The sequence below is a fragment of the Dreissena polymorpha genome, chromosome 4 (assembly GCF_020536995.1).
Source record: "Dreissena polymorpha isolate Duluth1 chromosome 4, UMN_Dpol_1.0, whole genome shotgun sequence".
Classification (NCBI taxonomy): Eukaryota; Metazoa; Mollusca; class Bivalvia; order Myida; family Dreissenidae; genus Dreissena; species Dreissena polymorpha.
Genome location: NC_068358.1, coordinates 137,491,072 through 137,516,831, shown reverse-complemented (window position 1 = coordinate 137,516,831; position 25,760 = coordinate 137,491,072). Strand labels below are relative to the sequence as shown.

General features: G+C 37.1%; 1 protein-coding gene across 8 annotated transcripts in view; it reads right to left on the bottom strand.

The window, feature by feature from the left end:
• Positions 1–435: 435 nt before the first annotated feature.
• Positions 436–25,760, bottom strand: part of LOC127876759 (sorting nexin-25-like) — a 50,016-nt gene continuing 24,691 nt past the window's right edge. For 7 of the 8 annotated variants that reach the window (XM_052422208.1, XM_052422209.1, XM_052422210.1 and 4 more), the window contains 10 exons: positions 21,525–21,675; positions 20,213–20,373; positions 19,614–19,754; positions 17,957–18,115; positions 16,211–16,321; positions 13,160–13,284; positions 12,781–12,846; positions 7,020–7,163; positions 5,878–6,059; positions 436–4,344 (listed from right to left, as the gene is read on the bottom strand). In XM_052422208.1, coding sequence (XP_052278168.1) covers positions 4,094–4,344; positions 5,878–6,059; positions 7,020–7,163; positions 12,781–12,846; positions 13,160–13,284; positions 16,211–16,321; positions 17,957–18,115; positions 19,614–19,754; positions 20,213–20,373; positions 21,525–21,675 — 1,491 coding nt within the window. In that variant the 3' untranslated portion in view covers positions 436–4,093. Of the gene's footprint in view, positions 4,345–5,877; positions 6,060–7,019; positions 7,201–12,780; positions 12,847–13,159; positions 13,285–16,210; positions 16,322–17,956; positions 18,116–19,613; positions 19,755–20,212; positions 20,374–21,524; positions 21,676–25,760 lie in introns of those variants that run through there. The other variant, XM_052422215.1, reaches the window with a different exon arrangement.

The window sequence follows — 25,760 nt, the reverse complement described above, 5'->3', positions numbered from 1 at the left end:
ATTTCTTGCGAACGTAGTAAATTTAATATTAGATATTTTAGTTCTGCCATAAATAAAATTTACTAGCGAAAATGCTGCTGCATGTAAAAGCAGTGTAGCATTATTAGAAACTAGTATATTAAAGGCAGTGGAAAATATGACCACTTATTTTTGTGAAACAAATAAAAAAATAATTAATAAGGATTAATAAGACACCTGAGTGGAGAGGAGCAGATGTGGGATAAATTTCGTGGTCAGAGCGGGATTCGAACCCGGGACCTCTCGATCCCTACGACAACGTTCTACCATTAGACCACTGCTCCCACAATGGTTGCAGCATATATGCATATTAGATACTGTTTTTATAAATATTTATTATATTAATTAGAAAGAATTGGGCATTTTATGTTAATGTAAATGATACATTTAAGCAGTCAGAAAAACAACACATTTTTACATTTGTAGATCTCTACATGTATTACTAAACTTAACAATAATATGTTTAACAAATAGTATTGCACATACACCAACATGATAAATGGAATTTACACATATTAAAGATTTAAATTTAAAGCACATTCATAAATGAGTTGAATTCTTATCACCTGTTCACTTATATTAAATTTAGCCAAAATAACAGAATGTCAATCTATTTGCAAACAAATACCTTCTACCATTAACAAGAATTTTTTTACTTTTTGTTTTAATTGTTGCTATAGCAACCAGATTTTTTGACATAGGAACAAAATGAAATGACGTGCATAATGTCCATATTGCCATCTATCCATGTTTCAAGTTTCATTAAAAAATATGAAGAACTTTTAAAGTTATCACAAGATCCAGAAAAGTGTGACAGACTCACAGACAGATGCACAGAGCGCAAACCATAAGTCCTCTCCGGTGAAACCGGTAGGGGACAATAAGCAAACATATCTAAATAAGTGTGAAAATGAACTCTAAAAGCAACATGCTTCATAATGGGTTACAAATATATCATACACAACATTGCACTGAATTGAGAGTGTTATCTTCTATAAATATTTTTGTTACTGAAATTACAGCACTTTAGACAAATGGACTAACTACATGTACAAATGAATAAATCATATAAGCCAGACACAAATAATCAAACTATGTCATGTCTATCAGGCTGATGGGACTCTAAAATAAGATGTAATTTTGTCTGCATATGGTGGGTTAATGTATCACTGAAAGAGAATAACACTCATGACAAATTACACAAAGAATGCATCAAACTTAACACAGATTACTAAATATCTTATTACAATCGCTTGAAGTCAACCCTGATTGCTCAGGTCCAGGAAAAATCTGAACTTACAGATAAAGTTTTTTTCAGATTGTGTACTAATAAAAGCTTCAGTTTGACCGTCTCATTTCTTATTTTTGAAATCTTGATGGGTTTAGAATGTACACCAATTATTGATATTGTTATTTTTTTTTATATTATAATATGGTAAATTGATTAACATATTTCATTTATTTTTTTGTCTAAAAATATGGCACTTGTCAATGGCAAGAAATGACTGACATAAAGTGTTTCAAATTACTAATAAAAATAATGAACTTTGATTAATTGAGAACATGTCAAAACAATTTCATCATCTGAAACTCCAATTCAAAAATACCAAAATTACAAAGTTTTCATAAACTCTATAAATTTTTGGATTTCCCCATGTTCAGCCAGATTAAGGTAATAAAACCTGGCTGACAAATGCCTTTAAGCAATTACATTTGCTGAATTTGGTTAATAACTATGTGTACCTGTAATAGGCAATTGTTTTACCCAACAGCTAAAAGTGCAGCGTATCTAAAAGTGATGTATACTATACGACAAGGTATTTAACAAGCACATGCTATTATTTGTGCAAACAATCAATGATATACACATTTCATACCCATTTCTGGTCATCAATGCAATATTTTAGAGTTTGTCTTAATTTCTGAACAGCTGTACTTTCTGTCTCTACATTTTCAGACTAATGCATTTAAAAAAATATTTTTTGTATCAAAATTTTCAGACACTAACAACAATAAAATTACGGTACCAGTATTAGAATCAAAGGCCAAGATCTGACTGAATATACACAAATGATAAAGTATTAAAAAAAAAAATCCAACAAATTAAAAGACAAGAGATTGCCAAGCAATAAGGTCCCCTACCGGTGAAACTCCACCATTGTCTGTTTTGTTTTGTTTTTTTATTTGTTGCCATAGCAACCATAATTTTTTTAAGTAGGAACAAAATGAAATGACGTGCATAATCTCCATATTGCCAACTATCCATTTTTCGAGTTTCGTGAAAAAATACGAAGAACTTTTAAAGTTATCGCAGGATCCAGAAAAGTGTCATGGACTGACTGACAGAGAGACAGACAAAGTGCAAATCATAAGTCCCCTTCGGTTTCACCGGTAGGGGACAAAAAACAACATCTTAAATTCAAGTAAGATAGAAACATCTAGAATTTACTGTCTACTATTTTTATAGTATAACTCTTATGACAAAATGCTATTTAACAATGTCATTCAAAACAGTAATGTATAAATTTGAACAGAATTAAAATCAAACAACTAGACATCATTTCAAATGTCAAAGAATTATGAACACAGTAGTAATTTTAAAAAACATTAATATAAATATGCAAGTTTCAGCAATAACATATGAAATAAATAATTATTATTTTTTTAAGTTCAATGAAATTCTGTAAGAGAACAAGGAAATGAAATGCCACATAAAAAGCTGTATATACAAATAGTTTAGACAACATATTGAGGTGACTCTAAATGTTATAACAGTGGCGGCCACAAACTTGATCAGTGACCTCACACGAAGACCACAAACACATGTCTAAAGTTTCCATTGAATACCTTTTGTAGAACAGTGATATGGGGATGTTCCACTTTTACTTTAACCCTTTCCTTCTCAGATGCAAAGTGAAAATGGCTATGTGCAAACAGCAGAAAACCAGAACAACCTGCGAGTAACTTGCAGTCTGTTCAGGTTTTATGCTGTTTGCTGCTCATCAGTATCTAAGGGTTAAAAATGAAGCCTTTAAAAATTGAATCTAGTAAGAAATGTTTTCAAATAAATTTATCTTACTTAGGGACTACAAATGCATAAAAATATGTATCTAAGTATTGAAGGGTTAACTTAAACATTACACAAACGCAGACACCAACATATGGTTGAGCAGTAAAGCTCTGACTTTTCAGTGTACATGTATAGGACAGTCGATCTAAAATTTAGTGTGTTGTACATTTATAGTTTGAAAAAAGTCATTCTTTTCGAAAATATAAGAACAATGACCAGAGGAACATGAATGCTACAATAGACCTGCCAATATCTATAAATGAATGAAAATAATACTTTATTGCACATTACTGGTATGTTGACAAATGCAATGACACAAAAAATGACTCACAGGTGCTGTATATACCAAGATCCTTGAAAGCAAAATATTGATGTAATAAGTCCATTTTGGCGGAGTATTTTTAAAATCAATTATCCTTGTAAAAATTAATGCTATTTTATTCTTGAGTCAGAATCAAAGCAGTTTTGATTCTTTACCAGAGTAGAACCACTTTATAACTTAAAATGACATAACCACAGGAGTTCCAGTTTTTATAACAATGGATGTTGGTGGATATGAGCCTTGGAGACAGAGTACCAGTACAAAAATACATGTATAAAATCACCATAGTCATCCTCCTGCTCATCATTATCCCATTGTCCCCTTAACCCTTTCAGCGCTGGAACCAAATTTTAAAGGCCTTTGCAAACAGTTTGGATCCAGATGAGACGCCACAAAACGTGGCGTCTCATCAGGATCCAAACTGTTTGCTATTCTGATAGTATTCTTTGGAAAAATTCTAAGAAATGCTAATTTTAGAAATTCAGCAGACGACATTTTAAGACTACAAATTTCCCAGCATGCAAAGGGTTAATCTCCCCATTATCAACTTACCCATCATCAACATACACAGAAAACTGGGTTTGTATTAAATACTGATAAGTTTGGTTGAAAATACAGTTAAGTATATGCAAGAGGATGTTATTTATTCAATGGAAGCGTGATAATGATCACACTATTGCTGATCACGCTTTAAAGTTGAGTTCCTCAATCTGAGCCTGATACTCAGTTCCGCTGATCACGAGGGCCTCACTGCCATTGGAGACTTCGTCTGCTTCCGAGGGCACCTGCTGCAGCTCGGGGATCATGAGTTTAATCACCAGGAGCAGGAGCTCAAAGAACAGGTGCTTATTCAGTTTCACATCTTGCAGAACTTCAAACATCTTGATTGTCCCTCGTCGGGCATTGTCCTCACCCACTAAAGTTTTAACAGCATCTGAAAGCATAATCTCAAAATAATATTATATAAATATAATATGAATCTATCAAAGTTTCTGATTGTAATATGAAAACTATTTTGATTAATGCTTTAGCCCCTGGTGGCTATTTTTTTTAATAGACTGGAACGATTATCTTAATATACATAAATATATTATTCAAATAACTGTTACGAGAAAGTTTCAAGATGATCAGGCAAATTTTTTACTTCTATTGAGTTTACAAGGTTTCACTGTAGCCATACCAGGAAAAATGTTCCTGCACCTGGCAGCAATTATTTTCAATGGACAGAAACCATTTTCAAACTCAGCTGAGATATCATTATAACAAATGTGCTGAGCAAGTCTCTTGAAGAAAATTGGCCTAAAAATGTGACTTCTAGAATGCTCACATGGTTTCACTAAAGCCCTGTAAGGACAACTGCCCCTTCCCTAGTGGCCATAATTTTCTACGGACCAGAACTGTTTTCAAACTGGGCCGAGGTATCATTCTTACAAATGTTCTGTACAAGTTTTATGAATATCTGCAAAAAATGTGACTTCTCAAGTATTCACAAGATTTCACTTCAGCCATACAAGGAAAACTGCCCCGCCCTCTCACTCCACTTTTTTGAGTGAACTAAAAAAAAATCTTACTCATGTGAGATATCATTAGAACAAATGTTCTAAGCAAGAATAATGGGCAATGGGCATGGGCAAAAAGTATGACATCTAAAGAGTTTCCTATTCCTTAATAATCAATCTTTAAGTTTGGGTTAATTTAATATCAATAAACAAGATGTGTTTGTGAAACACAATGTCCCCCTATATGACGTTTGACCTTGAAGGATGACCTTGACCTTGTGAAGGATGACCTTGACCTTTCACCACTCAAAATGTGCAGCTCCATGAGATACACATGCATGCCAAATATCAAGTTGCTATCTTCAATATTGCAAAAGTATTCATAAAATAAGCGATTTGGGCCACATATATTTGACCTCTGACCTTGAAGGATGACCTTGACATTTCACCACTCAAAATGTGCAGCTCCATGAGATACACATGCATGCCAAATATCAAGTTGCTATCTTCAATATTGCAAAAGTATTTATAAAATAAGCGATTTGGGCCACATATATTTGACCTCTGACCTTGAAGAATGACCTTGACCTTTCAACACTCAAAATGTGCAGCTCCATGAGATACACATGCATGCCAAATATCAAGTTGCTATCTTCAATATTGCAAAAGTATTCATAAAATGAGCGATTTTGGCCACATATATTTGACCTCTGACCTTGAAGGATGACCTTGACCTTTCACCACTTAAAATGTGCAGCTTCATGAGATACACATGCATTCCAAATATGAAGTTGCTATCTTCAATAGTGCAAAAGTTATTGCAAAATGTTAAAGTTGGCGCAAACAGACCAACAGACAGGGCAAAAACAATATCTAGTGGGGGACATAAAAATAAGCGATTAAAAACGACCCAAATGCATGAAACTCAAATAAGTAATACTAATATTAAAGCAAATCATTTTTTTCACCAGGTTGTATGCCCAGGAATTTCTCTTTAGCTTTAAGTCTCGTTCTCAGTTTTTCCTCGTTGGATCGTGCAGGTGTCGCCTCTGCCAGAACACCTTTGGGCCACATGGCGTCCTTGAAGAGGCGAATGTAGTAGATCACCATGGGCTCTGAGAACATCCAGTCTACTGTCTCACGTAGCTGCCTAGAAGATGAAATAACATACTTGACATAACCATTTACCACTTAGATATGTATTTTCAAGCCTTTGTAGTCCCTCAGAAAATTAAATTTAATTAAAGACCTTTCTTACTATATTGAAATTGTAAAGGCTTCATTTACAACCTTTAGATGCTGATGAGCAGCAAACAGCATAAAACCTGAACAGACTGCGACTTACTTGCAGGCTGTTCTGGTTTTATGCTGTTTGAATATAGGCATTTTCACTTTGCTTTTGAAGGGGAAAGGGTCAATTCACCAGTTGTGGATGATATCATATTTCATAATAAAAGCTGTTAAATTAAATAAGTTATTATAAAGCTTAATAAAAAACAATTATATATGTTCCTTTCTGTGAGAAAACGGGACTTGATGCATGTGAGTCAATTGTAATCACATATTAGCAGGTGCAGTCTGCACAGGCTAATCAGTGACAACACTTTCCACCTAAATTGGATTGTCGATTATAATAGACTTCTTTTACAAGAAAAATACAATGAACATGGAAAGTAATGTCCCTGATTAGCCTTGTGAACTGCACTGGCAAATCTTGGACAACACTAAACACACATGCATTAAACCCTATTTTCGCAGAGCAAGGCTCGTATGTGATACAAAGAACAACAAAGTATTATAATACAAGAGATGTGTTTGTCAGAAAAATAATGCCCCGTTCTGCACCTCTTTGAAGCCATATATTTGACCTTTGACCTTGAAGGATGACCTTGACCTTTCACCACTCAAAATGTGCAGCTACATGAGATACACATGCATGCCATATATAAAGTTGCTATCTGAAACGACATAGAAGTAATGAGCATTTTTCGAAACCTAAACGCGATACCTAAACACAAAGTGTGAAGGATGGACAGACGGACAGATGGACAGACAGACAGACGGTCCGATCACTATAATATTATGCCCTCCTTTGGGGACATAAAAATACCTGTTGATGGATCTTCCAAAGGTGACCTCTACAAATGCTATGAAGCTCTTTCTCAGCCACTTAAACATGCCTTTCAGTTCATATATCTCATTGATAAGACTGTAAAGTGGTTCAGCAATAGAATCCTTACTTCTGTCGTCAGCTCTGAAAAGCAATAGAATCCTTACTTCTGTCGTCAGCTCTGAACATTTATCAAAGATTATAAGCAGTTTATATAGACGTTATCTTTGTTGACAAACATACAGAACACAAAAGTCTTAAACTTGTAACATACAACAATAAACAATAATGAAATCCAAAGATGTTACCTGTATGTAAAAATTGATCTTATTAGACGATTCAAGTTAACATAAATTTGGAAGTTGGAACTGAGACTTTTGCAGTCTATTGGCATGACCATTATGCTAAAACATCAATAATATCAGGCCCCATTACTAAAGTACACTACAATGGTTCCTAAACTATAAGTCAGAATAGGCTTTTGCTATTAACTTTCATTATTACATAATCTCTGTTTAAACAATTTGCATCTGTCAACATAATAAATTAAATGTTTGTTTGAAAATTTTAACTTTCAAAGTCAACAGCCATTTAAAAAAAACTTGTCAAACATCAGAGAAATTGGAAAAAACTTTGCGTCAGCATATTGTTGCTATTTTATTACACAGGTGTCTATGTGATAATGAAAATGAGGCTGAGGAACATCTATGGACAATTTATTTTAAACAGGTGTTTCATTAATGTCTATATTAAAAGACTCTGAAGAATGGAAAAGGAACTAAAAAATCAATCAATTTAAAAACTGGAGTATAGTATAATGCATTTAGCTTTTTTTAAATATTGTTGGTAATTTGGAAAATACACCCACTTCAAAAAGATTGCGAATTATGAAGACAAATGGCAAGTTCTACTGAAACTTAACAAAAATATGGCAATACCTCAAATATTGAGTTTTACAATGAGGAAACCAGAATACAAACAATCCAAAAAATAAGGCATTGTTTATTTGTTAAAATACACATTTCTGCAAAGAGAGTAGATATCTATTTAACAATATTAAAACTGTGCACCATTTAAAAGGTTGGTGGAAATCAAAATTTCTTTGCTTTACAAAAGTGTAAGATTTAAGTCTTAAAAACTACAAGAACATTTGTGTACACATGTGCCAGAAAAGAACTGTATAACAGCACAAATGCTGGCACAGTTATAACAGGTACAAAATTGTCACAAAACCAGGTTTTCAATTTGAAAAAAAAGTCTGATAAAGGGAGACAAATCAAAATGTGCATTGTTACCCCCCTTGTGTAAAATTCAATATATTTTTACTTGTGGCGAAGTTGATTTCAATTTGAAAAAAAGTCTTACAAAGAGAGACAACTCAATATCAAAATGTGCATTGTTACTAATTGTTCATAGTTACCCCCCTTGCTTCAAAATTAATATATTTTTAGTTGTGGCGACCTTGACTTTGGAGATATTGATGTAATCATTTCGCGCGACACACTGTCCAATGATGGTGAACAAATGTGCCAAATGATTTTAAAATCTCACAATGAATGACATAGTTATGGCCCGATCAAGCTCATTTATAGCCATTTTTTACCTTTGAACTCAAATTGTGACCTTGGAGATATCGACGTAATTCTTTCTTGCGACAAACCTTCTTATAATGGTGAACAAATGTGCCAAATGATTTTAAAATCTCACAATGAACGACATAGATATGGCCCGGACAAGCTTGTTCCGCCCGTCCCCCCCCCTGACAGCTCACCAGCCCGCCAACATTCGCCAATCTAATAACCAGTTTTTTCCTTTGGAAAACCTGGTTAAAAAATATCCTGGTGATAACAGTAACCCGAAACCCGATATGGAAACATCAGTTAACAAAAGTAATCACGAGCCTTGCTCTGGGAATACTGGGCTTAATGCATTTGCCTACAGTGTTGTCCCAAATAAGCCTGTGTAGTCAATGCAGGCTGTTATGGCTTAATGCATTTGCCTACAGTGTTGTCCCAAATAAGCCTGCGTAGTCAATGCAGGCTGTTATGGCTTAATGCATTTGCCTACAGTGTTGTCCCAAATTAGCCTGTGTAGTCAATGCAGGCTGTTATGACTTAATGCATTTGCCTACAGTGTTGTCCCAAATTAGCCAGTGTAGTCTTTGAAGGCTGTTATGGCTTAATGCATTTGCCTACAGTGTTGTCCTAAATTAGCCTGTGCAGTCAATGCAGGCTGTTATGGCTAAATGCATTTGCCTTCAGTGGTGTCCCAAATTAGCCTGTGTACTCAATGCAGGCTGTTATGGCTTAATGCATTTGCCTACAGTGTTGTCCCAAATAAGCCTCTGTAGACAATGCAGGCTGTTATGGCTAAATGCATTTGCCTAAAGTGTTGTCCCAAATTAGCCTGTGTAGTCAATGCAGGCTGTTATGGCTTAATGCATTTGCCTACAGTGTTGTCCCAAATAAGCCTGTGTAGTCAATGCAGGCTGTTATGGCTTAATGCATTTGCCTACAGTGTTTTCCCAAATTAGCCTGTGTAGTCAATGCAGGCTGTTATGGCTAAATGCATTTGCCTACAGTGTTGTCCCAAATTAGCCTGTGTAGTCAATGCAGGCTGTTATGACTTAATGCATTTGCCTACAGTGTTGACCCAAATTAGACTGTGTAGTCAATGCAGGCTGTTATGGCTTAATGCATTTGCCTACAGTATTGTCCCAAATTAGCCTGTGTAGTCAATGCAGGCTGTTATGGTTTAATGCATTTGCCTACAGTGGTGTCCAAAATTAGCCTGTGTAGTCAATGCAGGCTGTTATGGCTTAATGCATTTGCCTACAGTGGTGTCCAAAATTAGCCTGTGTAGTCAATGCAGGCTGTTATGGCTTAATGCATTTGTCTACAGTGTTGTCCCAAATTAGCCTGTGTAGACAATGCAGGCTGTTATGGCTTAATGCATTTGCCTAAAGTGTTGTCCCAAATTAGCCTGTGTAGTCTATGCAGGCTGTTATGGCTTAATGCATTTGCCTACAGTGTTGTCCCAAATTAGCCTGTGTAGTCTATGCAGACTGTTATGGCTTAATGCATTTGCCTACAGTGTTGTCCCAAATTAGCCTGTGTAGTCTATGCAGGTTGTTATGGCTTAATGCATTTGCCTACAGTGTTGTCCCAAATTAGCCTGTGTAGTCTATGCAGGCTGTTATGGCTTAATGCATCTGCCTACAGTGTTGTCCCAAATTAGCCTGTGTAGTCTATGCAGGCTGTTATGGCTTAATGCATTTGCCTACAGTGTTGTCCCAAATTAGCCTGTGTAGTCTATGCAGGCTGTTATGGCTGAATGCATTTGCCTACAGTGTTGTCCCAAATTAGCCTGTGTAGTTTTTGCAGGCTGTTATGGCTTAATGCATTCGCATACAGTGTTGTCCCAAATAAGCCTGTGTAGTCAATGCAGGCTGTTATGGCTTAATGCATTTGCCTACAGTGTTGTCCCATATTAGCCTGTGTAGTCTATGCAGGTTGTTATGGCTTAATGCATTTGCCTACAGTATTGTCCCATACTAGCCTGTGTAGTAAATGCAGGCTGTTATGGTATATTTCGTTTTTTGGTCTATTCTAAACCAAAATTCAGTGTAGGTGGAAAGTTCCATCCCTGCTTAGCCTGTGAGGAATCCACAGCTTATCCGGGACAACACTTAACACACAAGCATTAAGCCTGTGAGGAATGCACAGCTTATCTGGGACAACACTTAACACACAGGAATTAAGCCTGTGAGGAATGCACAGCTTATCTGGGACAACACTTAACACACAGGCATTAAGCCTGTGAGGAATGCACAGCTTATCTGGGACAACACTTAACACACAGGCATTAAGCCTGTGAGTAATGCACAGCTTATCTGGGACAACACTTTACACACAGGCATTAAGCCTGTGAGGAATGCACAGCTTATCTGGGACAACACTTAACACACAGGCATTAAGCCTGTGAGGAATCCACAGCTTATATGGGACAACACTTAACACACAAGTATTAAGCCTGTGAGCAATACACAGCTTATATGGGACAACACTTAACACACAGGCATTAAGCCTGTGAGGAATGCACAGCTTATATGGGACAACACTTAACACACAGGCATTAAGCCTGTGAGGAATGCACAGCTTATATGGGACAACACTTAACACACAAGCATTAAGCCTGTGAGGAATGCACAGCTTATCTGGGACAACACTTAACACACAAGTATTAAGCCTGTGAGGAATCCACAGCTTATATGGGACAACACTTAACACACAGGCATTAAGCCTGTGAGGAATGCACAGCTTATATGGGACAACACTTAACACACAAGTATTAAGCCTGTGAGGAATGCACAGCTTATCTGGGACAACACTTAACACACAAGCATTAAGCCTGTGAGGAATGCACAGCTTATATGGGACAACACTTAACACACAAGCATTAAGCCTGTGAGGAATGCACAGCTTATCTGGGACAACACTTAACACACAGGCATTAAGCCTGTGAGGAATGCACAGCTTATCTGGGACAACACCTAACACACAGGCATTAAGCCTGTGAGGAATGCACAGCTTATCTGGGACATTACTTAACACACAGGCATTAAGCCTGTGAGGAATGCACAGCTTATCTGGGACAACACTTAACACACAGGCATTAAGCCTGTGAGGAATGCACAGCTTATATGGGACAACACTTAACACACAGGCATTAAGCCTGTGAGGAATGCACAGCTTATATGGGACAACACTTAACACGCAGGCATTAAGCCTGTGAGGAATGCACAGCTTATATGGGACAACACTTAACACACAGGCATTAAGCCTGTGAGGAATGCACAGCTTATATGGGACAACACTTAACACACAGGCATTAAGCCTGTGAGGAATGCACAGCTTATCTGGGACATTACTTAACACACAGGCATTAAGCCTGTGAGGAATGCACAGCTTATCTGGGACAACACTTAACACACAGGCATTAAGCCTGTGAGGAATGCACAGCTTATATGGGATAACACTTAACACACAAGTATTAAGCCTGTGAGCAATACACAGCTTATATGGGACAACACTTAACACACAGGCATTAAGCCTGTGAGGAATGCACAGCTTATATGGGACAACACTTAACACACAGGCATTAAGCCTGTGAGGAATGCACAGCTTATATGGGACAACACTTAACACACAAGTATTAAGCCTGTGAGCAATACACAGCTTATATGGGACAACACTTAACACACAGGCATTAAGCCTGTGAGGAATCCACAGCTTATCTGGGACAACACTTAACACACAGGCATTAAGCCTGTGAGGAATGCACAGCTTATCTGGGACAACACTTAACACACAAGTATTAAACCTGTGAGGAATCCACAGCTTATCTGGGACAACACTTAACACACAGGCATTAAGCCTGTGAGGAATGCACAGCTTATCTGGGACAACACTTAACACACAAGTATTAAGCCTGTGAGGAATGCACAGCTTATCTGGGACAACACTTAACACACAGGCATTAAGCCTGTGAGGAATGCACAGCTTATCTGGGACAACACTTAACACACAGGCATTAAGCCTGTGAGTAATGCACAGCTTATCTGGGACAACACTTAACACACAAGCATTAAGCCTGTGAGGAATGCACAGCTTATCTGGGACAACACTTAACACACAAGCATTAAGTACCATTTTCCCAGACTGAGATTCATATGGTTAAGTAATTAACACTTATGCCCTACCTGTCATCAGTTGAAAAGAGGAGATCATCATCTGTCTCTCGGCTGTCCTGACCTATGCTCGGTAAACTGGAAAGACACTGACATATTAGGGGTGTCTCTGACAAAACTATTCTTGAACTGCTATGGATGTCTTGATTGTATGATCACATCAGCTAACCACAGCAAGCCTCCCTGATATAGGAAGAAATCTTCTCATGTAAAAAGATTCACAAACAATGCATCTTGTCAATTTAACCATTTATACAGAATTGAATTATATAAATGAAAATCTGCATCTTAACCAAAGTTAAGATGATTGGAACTATATATTTACAAATGAGCAGGCCACTATATATTCTTTTGTATGACTAAATACTATTAATTTAGTGAAGAGACTCACTTTTTCAGTAATGTTTTCAGGATGAATTCACTTTTCTTCTCCGGCTGCTGGAAGTATTCTGGTGTTGGGGTCAGGAACCCATAGAGAGCCTCACTGTTGGCCAGGCGATCATCCTTCATAACGGCCTTCAAGTACGTACAATAACACTAGGGCTTACAAAAAGCAACAAGAGCACCGCCTTGCGGGTGCAGACCGCTCATCTATTTTCTTTTAAAAGGTGAAGGGACTCTCATTTTCAATCACAAAGGAGGGAGGTGTGGAGTGAAGAGGGGTGTATAGTGTGGGGGCGTGGACATTTATTACATATGTTCCAAAAATGCGAAAAAAAAAATGCAAATTTTTTTTTTTAAATTCGGGGGGGGGGGGGGGGGGTATTTCAAACATAATATAATAAAAATAAATATAAATATTTGTGTTTTTTAACCGTTTCAAAAAAAAATAATTGGGTGGGTGGGGTGGGGGGGTTATAGTGTGAGGGTTTGTGGTGGTCATTTGTGACTTGGGTGCGATGGTTGGACGGTATTTCAAACATAAATAATAAAATAAATATTTGTGTTTTTTAACTGTTTCAAAAAAAAATTGGGGGGGGGGGGTGGGGTGGGGGGGGGGGGTATAGTATAGTGTGAGGGTTGTGGTGGTCATTTGTGAGATGATTTAAAAAAAAATATATATAAAAATAAAAAATAGGGGGGGGGATTCGGGGGGGGGGGGGGAGATTCGGGGGGGGGGGGGGGGGTGGTATCGTATAGTGTGAAGGTGTGGTGGTCATTTGTGAGATGATCTAAAAAAAAAAAAATCGGGGCGGGGGGTTTCGGGAGGGGGGGGAGGATACTGGGATGGTTTGGGTGGAGTCTATTGTGGTATGTCAGGTAAGAGTAGTTTTGTCAAAGTATTAATCAAATCTAATCATAAATAAAGAAGTTATGGCATTTTTAGCAAAATTTAATAATTTGACCTTGAGAGTCAAGGTTATTCAAAGGTCAAGGTAAAATTCAACTTGCCAGGTACAGTAACCTGATGATAGCATGAAAGTATATGAAGTTTGAAAGCAATAGCCTTGATACTTTAGAAGTAAAGTGGATCGAAACACAAAATTTAACCATATATTCAAAGTTACTGAGTCAAAAAAGGGCCATAATTCCGTAAAAATGACAACCAGAGTTATGCAACTTGTCCTTTACTGTACCCTTATGATAGTTTGCGAGTGTTCCAAGTATGAAAGCAATATCTATGATAGTTTAGGGGTAAAGTGGACCAAAACACAAAACTTAACAAAATTTTCAATTTTCTAAGTATAAAGGGCACATAATTCCGTCCAAATGCCAGTCAGAGTTACATAACTTTGCCTGCACAGTCCCCTTATGATAGTTAGTAAGTATTGCAAGTATGAAAGCAATAGCTTTGATACTGTAGGAATAAAGTGGACCTAAACACAAAACTTAACCAAATTTTCAATTTTCTAAGTATAAAAAGGGCACATAATTCCGTCCAAATGCATGCCAGAGTTATCTAACTTTGCCTGCCCAGTCCCCTCATGATAGTTAGTAAGTGTTGCAAGTATGAAAGCAATAGCTTTGATACTTAAGAAACAAGGGACAAAATTTTCACAAAACCAGGTTTTCATTGTGAAAAAAAAATCTGATAAAGGGAAAAAACTCAAAGAGAACTTTTGAAATGAACAAACAAAATTAACCCCCTTTGTAAGTTTGTTTTTAAAAAAAATATATTTTTAGTCGTGGCGACCTTGACATTGGAGATATTGACGTGATTCTTTCGTGCGACACACCGTCCCATGATGGTGAACAAATGTGCCAAATGATTTTAAAATCTCACAATGAATGACATAGTTATGGCCAGGACAAGCTCATTTATGGCCATTTTTGACCTTTGAACTCAAAGTGTGACCTTGACCTTGGAGATATCGACGTAATTATTTCGCGCGACACACCGTCCAATGATGGTGAACAAATGTGCCAAATGATTTTAAAATCTGACAATGAACGACATAGTTATGGCCCAGACAAGCTTGTTCCGCCCGCCCGCCAGCCCGCCAGCCAGCCCGCCAGCCCGCCAGCCAGCCAGCCAGGCCCGCCCGCATTCGCCAATCTAATAACCAGTTTTTTCCTTCGGAAAACCTGGTTAATTTCCTTCGGAAAACCTGATTAATAAAATGGACCTAAACACAAAACTTAACCAAAATTTTCAATTTTCTAAGTATAAAAAGGGCACATAATTCTGTCAAAATGCACTCCAGAGTTATCTAACTTTGCCTGCCCAGTCCCCTCATGATAGTAAGTAAGTGTACCAAGTTTGAATGCAACAGCATTGATACTTTCTGAGAAAAGTGGACCTAAACGCAAAACTTAACCGGACGCCGACGCCAACGCCGACGCCAAGGTGATGACAATAGCTCATTTTTTTTTTCAAAAAATAGATGAGCTAAAAAGTCTATAACCCATCACACACACCACTTTGCCACTTATGTTCAAGGGCAAGGCTCTCAGGTGTGTGTGGATAACTGCAGATGAAAAGTGTCTATCACATTCACATTTCATGGTGATGACATGTTTAAGTTTCAATTAATATTTAGAAATTGTGGAACTAATTCACTTCACAAACTAAGAGTAATTCAAATATACCCCTTGCCAGTGGCAGTAAAATAATTCCGAAATATCAGGAGGTTATATATCTACTAAATCTTTTAGGTACACTGAACAGTTTGTATTAGGTGAAACCATTTGCCATATCTAGAATACATTCCTATCTACTAAAATAAAGCAAATGCAATGATCCACTGAAATTTTGCAATCCTCAGTGAGGTGTTATTACCTTAATTCGGTTGTAGTAACATGTGGTGTGTCATCCAATGAACATAATTATAGAAAGAAATAAGATTAAACATTACTGTCCGAAGATTGAGAGTAATGACTTAAAAGGGAAAAGCAGAGTCCAAAATTAACTCACAACACTTAATTACACTGGCTTAAAAAGAGGGGTTCCAAAATATTTGATTACTTAAAACTGGTATGTTTAATACCCTGTACAACTTACATTAAGGTAATTATTGAGTGTTTCCTTGGCATCCTTAAGGAACTTCTCATCCACAGTGGTGAACATGCTGATCTTGGGTAGATCATGCTTCTTCAGCCAAGGGCCAGCAATCTGCATTAGATTGCATGAAGTACTGCTGGTAATTGTCGTGTCACATTTTGACATTACAAGGGCTGTTTGTAAAACATGCATGCCCCCCATATGGGCTTTCCGTTGTAGTGGCAGCCATTGTGTAAATATGATTTTTGTCACTGTGACCTTGACCTTTGACCTAGTGACCTGAAAATCAATAGAGGGTCATCTGCGAGTCACGATCAATGTACCTATGAAGTGTCATGATCCTAGGCAAAAGCGTTCTTGAGTTATCATCCGAAAATCATTTTACTATTTCGGGTCACCGTGACCTTGACCTTTGACCTTGTGACCTCAAAATCAATAGGGGTCATCTGCAAGTCATGATCTATCTACCTATGAAGTTTCATGATCCTAGGCGTATGCCTTCTTGAGTTATCATCCCAAAACCATTTTACTATTTCGGGTCACCGTGACATTGACCTTTGACCTAGTGACATCAAAATCAATAGGGGTCATCTGCTAGTCATGATCAATCTTCCCATGAAGTTTCATGATCCTAGGCGTATGCGTTCTTGAGTTATCATCCGGAAACCACTTTACTATTTCGGGTCACCGTGACCTTGACCTTTGACCTAGTGACCTCAAAATCAATAGGGGTCATCTGCAAGTCATTATCAATCTACCCATGAAGTTTCATGATCCTAGGCCTATGCGTTCTTGTGTTATCATTCAAAAACCATTTTACTATTTCTGGTCACGGTGACCTTGACCTTTGACCTAGTGACCTCAAAATCAATAGGGGTCATCTGCGAGTCATGATCAATGTACCTATGAAGTTTCATGATCCTAGGCCCAAGCATTCTTGAGTTATCGTCTGACAACCACCTGGTGGACGGACGGACCGACAGACCGACAGACAGACCGACCGACATGAGCAAAGCAATATACCCCCTATTCTTCGAAGGGGGGCATAAATATGATAATAAACTACTTATTTCCAACACTAAATGATAAGCATTTAGTTTAAACCTATTTATTTTAGCTCAATAGCATCAAAAGCCTATGGCTTATATAAACGCTTTCAAGTCCGTTTCCTGGGACTAGAACCAGTACTTGGTGTTTTGGGGGGAGATCTAAAGAACGCTCCTACAGTGGGGATCGAACTGGTGACCTCCCGGTCGCTAGGCGGACACCATATCCATTACACCACTGCGACCGTTAAACATGATAAGCATTTGCCTTATGTAAAGACAAAGAATCACAGGCCACTTATAAAATTGAATTTCATATTTTACAGTTAACTCAAAGATATCTTAATGTTGTCTTTTTATTTCTAAACATTTGCAATTCCAATTGAAAGTAGTAAAGGTGTTTCTGTACAACAAAACAACGCTAGAAAGAACTTAACAAGCTGACTGCAAAATAGTAGACAATACCTGATACACTGGTTTGATTTGAACTAGTTATTTATGATGCACAATAAGATTAATAAGAAAGCTAAAATCTATATACATTTGTATTAAGCCAAACAAACATTATTGACACATCACAACTATATTAAAAGACAATAAAACAACTGGATCCAATCTCACTCACTCAAAGGCTTAGCACATTGTCATTCAAATCTCGTACAAGGTCAAGGTCAACTCATACACAGATCTGCCACTGTACCTGCACCAGTCTCTCATGAACGGTGTAGAAGTCACTGAGTTTCCTGTTGACCACCCAGCCCTGGGAAGAGCTCTGCAGGTTCTGAGACGTGTGAGACCGGCCCGCCAAGTGGACAATCAGCACAAACAGTGGCACCATCTTGTCTCCATCCTTCACACTCTGAAAGAAAATGGTAGTGTAGCCACTAAAATGCTTTTTCTACTCAACGTAATGTTAAACTTTAAAATTAAGATCTTTAAAAGAAAATGTGTTGTCGAATAGATAATTGTAATTGGTTTGAATCATGATTGATTTGGTTACACCCATCTATACTCCTGACCATGGGTTATTCAACAACAAACTATGATAGAAATTGTTATAAACCTGTATTGTCAAAGCAAATGCATACAAATTGTATTTTGTCACTTTGACCATTTATCAACAATCTTGATTCACCTGACACTCATCAATTACAACATCTAACCATACCAAAACAATATGACTTCAATTTCAGTCATAAAATTGATCAATGACGTCAGATTATTTGATAAAAATTTAACAAATGGACCAAAACATACACTTGTAAAATAGGATCTTTTGTTTTAAAGATCCATAAACACTGTTTAATACTATTATGCTTTATATAAACTTCCAACAACAAGAAGTGCCATATGAAGGTTTATTACAAATGAAGACCCTATAACAAGTAACATTGGTGTAAAAACATTAAAATACAAACATTATGCAACTTTTTAACATCTAAAAATCGTTTCACAACGCCATCAAAATCATGGGAAACCCTATTCTCTCCTGACAAAGTTCCATTCAGTTATGTATTGCCCCACATTTTATGCATTGATTTTTAGTGATTATGGATCTTTAGAGTTTCTGTTAAATTGCTTTTTTCAAATTTAAATACAGTTTGTCAACCAGTTACGGATAATCAGCAGTTCCGATTAATTTGTATTTAATTTTCCATAATGCCCCAATTAAAACAAAACGATAAGCATCTACGGTATACATTAGGTAAAGGAATAAATTAACAAAGTTTTAGCAAGAAAGCTTTTGTATTAAGCTTACAGGGGAGATAAATGCAGCAAAAAGTTAACCAGAACTGATTGAATGAGTTATGTTTTGAAAAGTGCATATGGATATAGAGGGCTTTATTATTTTCAAATAAACTTTATGCTGATTAAAAACAAATGCCATGACAATGTTTTGAAATACTTATTCTGTAAGTTGAATGATTTTTAATAATTTTTCGAAAGGTGAACTTTAATTGGCTATTTTTTACAAAAAAATGCATATGCTGTCTGGCCTAACCTGTTATCATAAAAAATAAATGTTATCCTTTATTTGTACATCTTCTCACATTGACACTAAATCCCCCCAAAAATTATTGTGGTCAAAAGAATTAACGTTTTTTGCCGGGTTATTCTAAACTGGTTGACTGACTGTATATATATATATATATATATATATATATATATATATATATATATATATATATATATATATATATATATATATATATATATATATATAGGGAAATTGGACTGGACTGGCATCCTCATTGTGATATCCCGTCATTTATTTCATCGCAATTCATTATTGACTGCCTTATGTTCATAAAGACAGTTTACAAATTGTACCAGGACAGGTAGACAAAACCACTCACTGCTACTTCATAGACGAGTGCCTTCCACTTGCCAGTATGAATGCACCACTGCTCTGTACGCAGGATGTGTGACTCCAACTTTCTCTTCTCCTCTTTCATAGCCTCAATCTCAGACTCAAGGTCCTCCTGCACCTTCTGAATCTGCAATTTGTACACATACTATAGCTACATATGGTATAATACATTTGTTTTGTTTGTTTGAGTTTGTTTGTTTTTGTTGCAGTTGTTGTTTTTTTGTTCTTTGGGAGGGGGTATTACAGGCAACCTTTAACTATATTGAGTAACCTCTTGATCTTTCTAAATCTGCATGATACACTTATTATTAACAATATTCACGTCAACACACCATCAGTTGTATGTTTGTGTGTATTGTTGATATTTTTTTTTCACTCCTTTTTTTCTTGTATAAAACAAATGTTTTCTAGGTTTTAACCTTTCTCAACATACTCCTTTTTTCTATTCAAGCATTTTAGTTTCCAAAGAGTTGTACATCCACTAAAATAGACATCTTTTGCAGTTTAATCGTATTCCATTACAAAGAAACCGCTTTGAGCCAATTCAAAATTAAAATTTATCAGAACGCCGATACCACACTATACCTTAACATCTGACTTCTGTGTCTTCAAGGCATCTAGGGCTTGTGTTTTGTTGGAGATACGGTTACCCAGCTGCTGCAGTTTCTGTTTGGCGTGGTAGGACTGCACACGGAACATCTCCTCATCCTCATGATCATGCTCTGTTGGCTCAAACAACATCTCATCTACAAATAGAACATCTCATCTGCAGATAGAGCCAAACAACATCTCATCTGCAGATAGAGTCAAACAACATCTCATCTGCAGATAGAGTCAAACAATATCTCATCTGCATATTGAGTCAAACAATATCTCATCTGCAGAAAGAGTCAAACAATATCTCATCTGCAGAAAGAGTCAAACAATATCTCATCTGCAGAAAGAGTCAAACAACATCTCATCTGCAGATAGAGTCAAACAATATCTCATCTGCAGATAGAGTCAAACAATATCTCATCTGCAGATAGAGTCAAACAATATCTCATCTGCATATTGAGTCAAACAATATCTCATCTGCAGAAAGAGTCAAACAACATCTCATCTGCAGATAGAGTCAAACAACATCTCATCTGCAGAAAGAGTCAAACAACATCTCATCTGCAGATAGAGTACAACAATATCTCATCTGCAGATAGAGTCAAACAATATCTCATCTGCAGATAGAGTCAAATAACATCTCATCTGCATAAAAAGTCAAATAACATCTCATCTGCAGATAAAGTCAAACAACATCTCATCTGCAGAAAGAGTAAAAAACATCTCATCTGCAGATCGACAGACAAAGGGAAGGAGTCAAAGAACGTCTCATTTTAAGCACTTTAACACCTCTTACATAATCTGAACTGACCATTCAAAGTATGAACAATCAAATAGTAACACAAGCAATACCAATACCCTTTTGACCTGTTCCACACACATCATAATAACAATAACAATAATGAATTCCATTTCAGCATATGGTTTATAAGAAATAAATGAATTCCCGAAAAAACAAGAAATCAAAATATGTGTAAATATTAAAATTTTAATCACTTTAAATTTATATAATACATTTGAACTTATATTAAACACTATACTTATTTATTGCTTTGCCATTGATGCCTAGCATTTAGAAAAAAGGCCTTTGCAAACAGCGTAGACCCAGATGAGACGCCGCATGATGCAGCGTCTCATCAGGGTCTGCGCTGTTTGCTTAAAGGAATTTCTGTAAGAAATATTCTAAATATAGAAATAAATATGCTAGACATCCCCAATTTTGGAAATAAATTGATCCAATTCAGAAGGATGGGAGAGTCCACTATGCATAAATGGGTTAAAAAGACTTCCATGGACTCACTCTGCCCAATGGTTCCCTCCAGGTTCCCTTCCTCTGTTTCCAGGGAGGTCAAGTATCGATGGTAGAGATCACTGACAAGGAACGAGGGGTAATGTTGGGTCTCCATCCTCTTGTACACCACGGCTTGTGTGTCCAGGAATGCCTCATGGCCCTTAACATTTTTAGTAATATAGTTTGATAATCATATTAATATAAACATGATAATATTTTGAGAAAATAGAAACAACACTATAGGAAAATATTACAAGACTCGGTTTAATCATGTTTGCATTTATGATTACAAAGGTTCCCCATCTTTAACATACTTGTCAGGGATATACATAAGTAGGAGCCCACAAGCCCTTGACCCTTAAATGTGTGCTGGGGTCCTAGATGTTCTGAAAAACTTGTCGTCCTCTATACAATAAGTAATGATGAACAAGAGATGTGTTTGTCAGAAACACAATGCTCCCTTATGCACCGCTTATTTTTTGTTGACCTTTGACCTTGAAGTATGACCTTGACCTTTCACCACTCAAAATGTACAGCTCCATGATACACATGCATGCCAAATATCAAGTGCTATGTTCAATATTTCAAAAGTTATTGCAAAACTTTACTATATTAAAGTTTTTAATTTTCGACCTTTGACCTTGAAGGATGACCTTGACCTTTCACCACTTAAAATGTGCAGCTCCATGAGATACACATGCATACCAAATATCAAGTTGCTATGTTCAATATTTCAAAAGTTATTGCAAAACTTTAATATATTACAGTTTTAAATTTTTGACCTTTGACCTTGAAGGATGACTTTGACCTTGACCTTTCACCACTCAAAATGAGCAGCTCCATGAGATACACATGCATGCCAAATATCAAGTTGCCATGTTCAATATTTCAAAAGTTATTGCAAAACTTTACTATATTCAAGTTTTAAATTTTCGACCTTCGACCTTGAAGGATGACCTTGACCTTTCACCACTCAAAATGTACAGCTCCATGAGATACACATGCATGGCAAATATCAAGTTGCTATGTTCAATATTTCAAAAGTTATTGCAAAACATTAATATATTAAAGTTTTTATTTTTCGATCTTTGACCTTGAAGGATGACCTTGACCTTTCACCACTCAAAATGTGCAGCTCCATGAAATACACATGCATGCCAAATATCAAGTTGCTATGTTCAATATTTCAAAAGTTATTGCAAAACTTTACTGTAACCATAAAGTTTGGGACAGAATGACAGACAGAAAGGCAAAAAACAATATACCCCCGATCTATTGATCCGGGGGCATTAAAAAGCTGGACAACAGTGATCTAAGTGTTAGTTCCTAAGGTTCCACAGTATCTTGAACTATAAATGAGCTATGCTTCGAGAAGACTGGGCTTAATGCCTTTGGTAAAGTGTTGCACAGGCCAATCTGGGACAAAACTTTTCTCAGAGGCTGGAATTTCGTTAAGAAGAGAATTTGTCTATACGAAAAATTCCATGAAAGCGTGAAGTTTTACCCCTGATTAGCATACTGCAAAGGCTTATCTGGGACAACACTTAACACATATAAATAAACCACAGTTTACCCAGAGCACTACTAAAACAAATTTTTAAAATAAAATTGATTTTAATGATTAAATACTTACCTGTTATCGTATGCTTATACTTTCCAAGGGGAAATAACTCATCCAGAATTTTAACTGGGAATCCGCCACCTCAATACCGTAATACAGGCCAGGTTAAACATAGTGCAATGCAACCTAGCCAAAAATCGGTAACCAACCCTCAATATTCTCTCAATATATATACAAAAATATTAATAGAATAGCGGAGTTGGAGGTGGGACTTACCGATAACAGGTAAGTATTTAATAATTAAAATGAATTTTATTTTAAAAATTTGTTTTAATGTCATAAATACTTACCTGTTATCATATGCTGATTTTGCAGCTGCAGTGGGAAGGTTCGTATATATTTTCCCAACACAGTAGAACCCATAAACAGGGTTATCAGCTAATGATAGCAAAACCCTCAACAAGGGTTATCAAGTAATCTTCGTTAAAACGGTATTAATTATGACTTCTCGGACAGAGTAATATGTCTAAGTCATAAAGAAGACACTACCGTTAGTGAAACCACAACAAGCCCAAGCATATACAAATTGAATTGTTGGCACTGCAGAAAAACGAAGATAAAAAGATGACAAAGGTGGTCGGATTCCTCCAGAAAACAGCTTAGAGCACGTCAAAAAGTGGGGTGTGATTAATATATGCCCACAAAACAGACAGAGCTCTTAATTCATGCGGTCAGATCCTAAAAAGGAATGAATTCTTAGATAGGATAAGAGTAACTTTCCTTAGTCGAGGTCTAACCCCGAGAAATAGAAGCCGCAAACACATCTCCCCCCCCTTTTTTTGGGAAATGAAGAGTGTCTTTTGAGAACCTCAAATGGACTTCCGACTAACACTGCTGAGATAGAACTTCAAAGCCCTGATTGCCCATAGAAGTTTATCCTCATCTTCATGACTACCAGTTTAAGAAAAACTTGGAAACTTGAAGGTAGAAACCATATAGAGGACTTGATATTAAGCAAGGAATCCTGGCTGACACAACAAAGTGAAAACGACATTAGATCCAACTGGAATTGGTCGTATTCAACAGAAAAAGCATGAATTTCACTTCTCTGTATGGTAAAAGCCATAATAAGAAGGAAAACCGTCTTAAAATTATATTGGAACTGTTAATAAGCCTGATGAAAAAGGTTCATAGGAAGCTCATTAAGCATCCCAACATGTAACACAAGTCAAAACCGCTTAAGAAGGTAAAGGAACGAAAAACATAGTGTTGACATTCCATAGTTTGGATCAGTTCCAAAATATGTAAGACAGCACAGAGTTGCCATGACTTACACAAAACAAGGTATACGAAAGCATAATCTCTATCCTTTGATGAAAAAAAGAACAAATTTCTTATCATCAAGAAAAATATGAGAAAAACCTCTATGTATCTAGCAGAGTGTTTAAGGAAATAACTATGCTCTGGAATACCCAGTCAAAAATGAATTTCCATAGAACCTTTATACAGTTCTGATGGAATTATCCTTGCACAAGTAACAAGGATTGAAACTCTAACAGAAAAACATTCTTCTGTAGAGATAACTAAAAGTAAATTATGGCCAGACATGTAGTGGCACATGTTTGGATCAGTAAAAATATGTCTCTCTGAGATATGATATTTGACCTTTGAAGAAGTTTCCTGAAAATAAGTGTACAGGAGACTTAAAAGGTCGTAGAACCATAATCCCATGGTTCATTAAGTATATTGCATGAAATTATGGCAAAAACTCAGTTATTGCAAAAACTCACCAAGAAGGCAAGATATTCCAGTTTATGTCAATGGACGAATGTATAACAATCGCACACCCTGCTGGAGTGATCACTGTGAACTGCATTATTGACGTTGTTCAGCATACCGGTATATACTGCGATCTAAGATCGCATAACGCTAATTACTAGCGTTTGATGATAAACAACATTCTTCGATATACTATGCAAACTCACTGCCGCGCATGCGCAATTACATTATTTGAACCCAACGGAAAAATAAATCGAAAGAAAGAACTACAGGACAAAACGTCCAACAGGGCGTTAAGACGACCTGGTATGAGTAAGACGATAGAGAAAAATTCAATGATGAAGACCGAGTTCTTCTTCTTGACCGGTGACTGGTGTTATCGGTGACAGGCCTAACTGATGACTGTTGACCGGTGACCGGACCGGTGATCAATGACCGGACTGGTGACATGACCGGACCGGTGACATGACCGGTGACCGGACCGGTGATCAATGACCGGACCGGTGACATGACCGGTGACCGGACCGGTGACATGACTGGACCAGTGACCGGACCTGTGATCAATGACCGGACTGGTGACATGACCGGTGACTGGACCGGTGATCAATGACCGGACCGGTGACATGACCGGACTGGTGGCATGACCGGTGACCGGACCGTTGACCGGACCGGTGATCAATGACCGGACCGGACCAGTGACATGACCGGACCGGACCGGTGACATGACCAGCCGGTCAGCCGTCGATCAAAGGTCCGTGATCAACGTCCCCGGTGACGTACCGGTCATATCATGACCAGTGTTGTCACCAAATAATGACCATATGGCGGATGCCAAATGGTCCGGCATTAGTCGATGTCCTTGACCAATGCCATCGGGCAGAGACCGGCTGACGGGTGTCGCCATA